The sequence below is a fragment of the Propithecus coquereli genome, unplaced genomic scaffold (genome assembly GCF_000956105.1).
Source record: "Propithecus coquereli isolate 6110/MARCELLA unplaced genomic scaffold, Pcoq_1.0 Scaffold324, whole genome shotgun sequence".
NCBI classification, from domain to species: domain Eukaryota; kingdom Metazoa; phylum Chordata; class Mammalia; order Primates; family Indriidae; genus Propithecus; species Propithecus coquereli.
This window is the reverse complement of record NW_012148886.1, coordinates 446,828-452,984: the sequence shown is the minus strand read 5'-3', so window position 1 is coordinate 452,984 and position 6,157 is coordinate 446,828. Positions and strand designations below refer to the sequence as shown.

The 6,157-nt window shown below is 33.8% G+C and overlaps 1 protein-coding gene across 1 annotated transcript in view; it reads left to right on the top strand.

Annotated features, from left to right (window-relative positions):
- ADGRB3 (adhesion G protein-coupled receptor B3) overlaps nucleotides 1-6,157 on the top strand; it is an 871,792-nt gene that overhangs the window by 796,641 nt on the left and 68,994 nt on the right. Inside the window, 3 exon segments of the mRNA XM_012650418.1 lie at nucleotides 1,726-1,780; nucleotides 2,193-2,268; nucleotides 4,985-5,135. Coding sequence (XP_012505872.1) covers nucleotides 1,726-1,780; nucleotides 2,193-2,268; nucleotides 4,985-5,135 — 282 coding nt within the window.

Sequence of the window (6,157 nt, the reverse complement as noted above, 5' to 3'; positions counted from 1 at the left end):
TGCATTTTATTTCACTTTTTGTTCTAAGACTAGTTAACTTCTGTAAATATTAATACTTCATTGATATTTTAAAGAACTGTACATGCTTTGCTTTTTATGTATAATATTGCAAAGAAAATATTAATCACTTGTGTTGATTTTGTTATTATAATCTGCCATATTATCATTATTCTTCTGTGGCTTTCTGAGAGCTATATGCTAAGTCCTTCATTATAATTTTAGTTTGACAGTTTATCCTTATAGTTTCTCAGTTTTTGCTTCACATACTTTGAAAAATTGTTATTGTTTCCATAGAGATATGTTACTTCTGAATCTTCTTTGTGGCCTGCTCTTTTTATCAGTATGAAAACTTCCATTTCATCCCTTTTAATGTTTTCCCCAATTTTACATTGTGACATCTGATTTTTACATATTAACATTTGCCTAGCATATAGCTCTCTTTCTCTTTATTCTCAGTCTTCTTGTGTCATAGGGTTTGAGGTATGTCTCTTAAAAACAAATTACTGGAATTAGAAGTTTTTTAAATCCAATGTGAAAGTTTCTAACTTTTAACCAGTGAATTTAAAGCAGTCCCATTTATTGTGATTTTTGATATGTCTGGAATTCTTTTTATTTTCTTATTTTTTTCTACTTATCGTGTTTCCTAGTTTTTTGTCCTTTTGCCCACCTTTAATTGGATGGATAGACTTTTTCTTAGTTCTAGTTTTTCTTCTATTTTAAAAATATATTACTTTTTCTACTTTTTATCATTACTTTAACATTTTTACCATAAATGTTCAAATGTATTTTTCTATCATCTTGAGTTAATCAGTATCTCTAATATCCCTGAGAACAAAAAACACCAAAAAGGCTTAGAATACTTTTATTTTCCTCCGCTCCCTTGCAACACTCATCCCTCTCATCTTTTAACCCTCTCAGATATTATTTTGCGTTTTATATCCGGGTGGCTATATTTTAACAATTATATTTATATTTGTGTACATTAAACAGTTATTTGTACTTAATAGATTTTATTACTTTTTTAATATTGATCACATCTTTTATCTCATTCCCTGCTTTTGAAGTTCTTCTTATTAATGGTGTATATCATCTAGCAATTCTTTCAGAGAGCGTCTTGAGGTAATAAACTTCAAAGTTCCTTTCAATTCTAAAAATATTTTGATTTCAGCCTCTCACTTTAATAATAGTTTGGCTGAGTGTAGAATTCTATCTTCAAAGTTATTTTCCCTTAGAACATTGAGGATATTATTCCACTGCCTTCTTGTATCCTGGGTTGCTCACAAGGAATCTGATGTCATCTGATTCTTATTTCTGTGTAAGTAATCTTTCTTTTCTCTCTGACAGCTTTTAAGATTTTTCTCTTTGTTCTCAATGTTCATGTATTTCATCACAATATATCTCTGTGTGCTTGTGTTTCATTTTTATCCCACAGCCAGAAGAATTTTTAAAGTGCTGAGTTATTTCCCCATGTTCTTTCTTTAAATGCTATCTTTCCCCCGATGTTCTCTGTCTCTTCCTTTGGGAAGTACTTTTAAACATAGATCAGAACTGCTGTGTCATCCATGTATCCTAACTCTTCTCTACTTTCCATGTCTTAATTCCTGCTCCTAACATCTAGCTTTGGGATATGGTATCCATCTTTAATCTGTTCTCATATGCCTTCATTTTTATGGGATTTCTCACAGTCTCTAGTAGTTTATACTTTTTTTTTCCGGTTATTTTGAGAAATCTTGTCTGCTGTCTCTAAGGATTTGGAGTGCCGGGGGTATGAGGGTGACAGGTATAAACAGTGCTCTGGGCCGGGCGCAGTGGCTCACGCCTGTAATCCTAGCTCTCTGGGAGGCCGAGGCAGGAAGATTGTTTGAGATCAGGAGTTCGAAACCAGCCTGAGCAAGAGCGAGACCCGTCTCTACTAAAAATAGAAAGAAATTAATTGGGCAACTAAAAATATATAGAAAAAATTAGCCGGGCATGGTGGCGCATGCCTGTAGTCCCAGCTACTCGGGAGGCTGAGGCAGAAGGATTGCTTGAGCCCAGGAGTTTGAGGTTGCTGTGAGCTAGGCTGACGCCATGGCACTCTAGCCCGGGCAACAGAGTGAGACTCTGTCTCAAAAAAAAAAAAAAAACAGTGCTCTGTGTGCCAACTTAAATCCATTTTAAGTTTTGCAATATTTGTCAATTATACTCATCAGCTGTAACACTGATGAGGCCATATTGGGTTTTGACAAAGCGGATAGATCAGAACTGGATGATGAACTTGAGGTGCTAGTAAGTCTCACGTTTGTAGTGGTGAACTGTGAGCACTCAGCTATCGTGGCAGTCAAGAGTGTATGCGTGAAGGCTGCATGAGGAAAAGCTATAAGACCAGAGGTCACAACAGTGGATCGAGTGGTATCCGTAATTGAAAAGGTACCAAAATATAAGCCTGTTTATAGAAAAGGACGATCAGAGTTTGAGGTGTCTCAGTGAAAAAAAGCCCTAGTACTGAGGATGGTTAATCTTTGGGAATTTGCTGATGTGGGATTTACGTTATGTAAAAGACAAGATCAAAGACTTCTGAGTCTGGAACATTAGAAAGGCCAATCTTGTGGAAGTTGACGTGCCATATGTGGAAAATCATAAAGTTCATTTAAAAATTCCTATTTATAAAAGTGATATTTTAAAAAGACTACGTGCATTGTTACAACTTAGCAAACATATCAAAACAATACACGTGTTTCATTGTGTTAAGTGATTTTATACTGATTCGTCACATGATGATGAAGCAAAATGTGACTCACTTTCTCTATTTCTCAAAATCATAGATTTTCCTGTACTCTTCATATAAGGTTAGTTTTGTGACTTTAGATGTCTTTAGGGTTCACATGTGCACATCCTTTAGTTTTAGACAGCTTACCTTCGTATTTGGAGCACTTTCAAGACATACATGAATATTTGTCTAGCCATGGTCGAACTCTACTGCCTGTAGAAATAGTCCTTACTTCTTTAGTTACAATACATTTCCTGCCACAGGCTGTGGCCATATTATTGTCCAGAGAGACATGCATTATTGAAATGAATGTCAGTAGCCCCAAATTATATGTTCTTCAGTTTGTGTTAGAACTAAAGTGAATACCAGCAAGTCCCAAAGTAACAAACACAATATAGAGAGAACAAATTTTAAAAATTCTGTGTTTAGACATTGTGCACTTCATTATTTTGTATGACATTTCAATGCATCCAGGACTTAGAGTCTAACATTTCAACATTTTTACAGTGTTTTATATAACTCTTTATTGATAGTTTTAAAATAAAGAAGGGATAGCTTTGCAAGCACATAAAATTGAGATGAAGGGAACTGGTGGAAGGACATGACATGTGAATTGGAAATGGTAAATAGTCTTTGGATATTAAATAGAAGAGTTATCTTTGAAATTCAAATAGAGATCAGGGACTACAGATCAAGAATGAGCAAAGCAGTAAGCCTGCAGATATTTAAACCTTAACTTGGGAAAAAACGAGTCTCAATGCCTCAAGTATAAGAGGAATTACAAGTGGTTAGAGCTGCTACATTATACCTGAGATGGGAGCATAGGTATGAGGAAGAGCATTCAAGAAACCCATGATTTTATCATCTTTGTAAGCATCGACTTAAGTGCTAAGTAGATCTAAGTACTACATTAAATAAGGGACCACATGCTGAAAAATGGTAATACCTTTTTTTAGCATTGCTTATAATAATAAGGATAATAGTCATAATTGGTTGAGCACTTGCTATATACCAAGCACAGTACTACTCAGCTTCTATACATTCTCTCTCATCATTAAAACAACCTGGTGAGATAAACATGCAAAAGTTCCTTTTAAAGAATTAGAAAAACTGGAAAGCTAAATTATTGTCTGGCAAATTTCAATGGAATAAACAAATAATATGAATAATTTGGGCCAAAAAAATAAAAATTCTAATAAGATGTTCAGCATGAGCAGTGGATTGGGGTAGAAGTGGGAAGATAGGAGTTATATTTTTATTTCTTTGTATTGAGTTTGTTTTTTTATTTAATTCTACTATCTTTGTATTGACATTTTCAGTTTTTGAAAACAGCAAGACTGAGAATGATGAAGGAAGAAATTAGTTTTGCTACTGGTTCTGGTTTATAAAGACTTGCATTTCAGCAAGATTTACACAAAGAAATTATATCAATTATGAAAAAAGTAGCAACCTTTACCAAAATGAAGCTGCTGATATTTTGCAGATGTGTTACAATTAATGGTCAGCACATTCAAAATGATTAAGTTGCATGAAGAAAAATATCTATAAAATCATAGCTGTGCCCTGCCAGTGAGTCAATTAGCTTTTCAAATGATTTGATTAAGACACGCATTGCAATGTAATAACAGAGAAGCAATGTATTAAGTACTTTAAAATACATATGTTATTTTTGTACTAGGCTATTAGCCAAACCTCATTTTTGTACTTTGCTGTTATATCTTAAATATTACACACATATAAAAAGCAAAGTAATTTTTCCATTTGAAAGGCTGTTGCACTTGCAATACAATCTTAACATCAACACAGATGAAACAACAACAAAAAAAATCAGTTAAAAAGGAAGAATAAAGAATGTAGCCAAAATAATTATGCAAGATGTCTGTAACTTAAACTAAAAAACAAACAACCCACAATTCTCTTAATTATATTTCAAGGAAAAAATTCCAGTAAAGCAGTAATTTTAATCTCCCTTGAGTTCAAATTTATATTCAGAATTCTCTTCTTTAAAAAAAACTGAATGCACAAATGGAATTAGGATATATAATTTTTCTACCATAGATATTGAACACAGCATAAAGAGTATAGGGTTTCTAATTTCTGTAAATTAGAAAAGAGGTAGATATTTGAAATAAAAACAATGAGTCAAAAATTAACAATCCTCTGAAGGACACATGATTTCCTGATCACTCACCCCAAATAGGTTCAGTGTGAGTCTGTTTTTGTTTGTTTCCACAGAGCATCTGTACAACCACCACTGCATTTTTGCACTTTTTCTTCCTGGCTTCATTCTGTTGGGTTTTGACTGAGGCGTGGCAATCATATATGGCTGTAACTGGAAAAATCAGGACACGGCTTATACGGAAACGCTTTTTGTGTCTTGGATGGGGTAAGCATATTAATATACCCTTTCATGCTCTTGTTAAAATGACTTTGAACCCTTATATTATGAAGCAGCAGAGAGTGATTATCTCCAGGCTACTTTGTGTCTAATTTGATATATGAAAGTGGAAATACATAAGGGTGGTCATTATTGAACATTCATTGGTCATTTGGAACTTTAAAAAGGAGTAAGTATTGAATAGCCACGTAGCTACTCAGTTAGCAATCAACAATGCCTACATAGTGTGAGATGAGACCTGAGATATGTACAGGCAGAAAAACAAAGTGCTCTCTGTTAATATTTTCTGAAAATGCAAATGTTTTAGCATGTTCAGAGCCCACAGCATGATGGTTCACTAGGCATGTACTCCCTGTTAAGAAAACTTTGAGATTCCATTGCAAGAATTCTCAAAAAAATTAAGGAATAAATATCACAGGGAGAAACCCATGTAGAGTAAGACTAGTCATTGCAGCTAGTCAGTGGGTTTCTCAAAAGTAGAAACAGAATTGCTTACAGACTAAGAATTCATTAAATCTTTATTTAATGGAAAAGTTTCCATTAATAGGAAAAGTTTCTCTCAAATTACCTCATGACTTGGACATCTCAAAAATCTATACCATAGAGCCAATTCTAATGATAGCCTAGTTAATTTAAGAAACTAGTTTCAGAAATATTTTTCACGTTTACCTTTGTATTTTAAAGGACCCCTAGAAAATTAGACCAACTATGTAACAAATACTTATTGTATCAGGAAACTGGAGAACAGGATGCTAGAGAGAACCTGGGAAACTACAATTAAGTGGACTCATTACAATACCAGAATCATTCATGCTGGAAAAATAGGATCAAGAACATTTAAAGATTACCCGTCAGGTTTCAGCAAGAGTCTATCGTGTATAACTAATGTGTTAAATAAAACTTTATGCATAGGCAAGTGGGTAAGAAGTTAAGAAGAAAGTTCACAGATGTGTTTTGCTTAGACTTTGGTAAAACTTTTGTCTAGATGCCATGACAAAGACTTTCTAAAG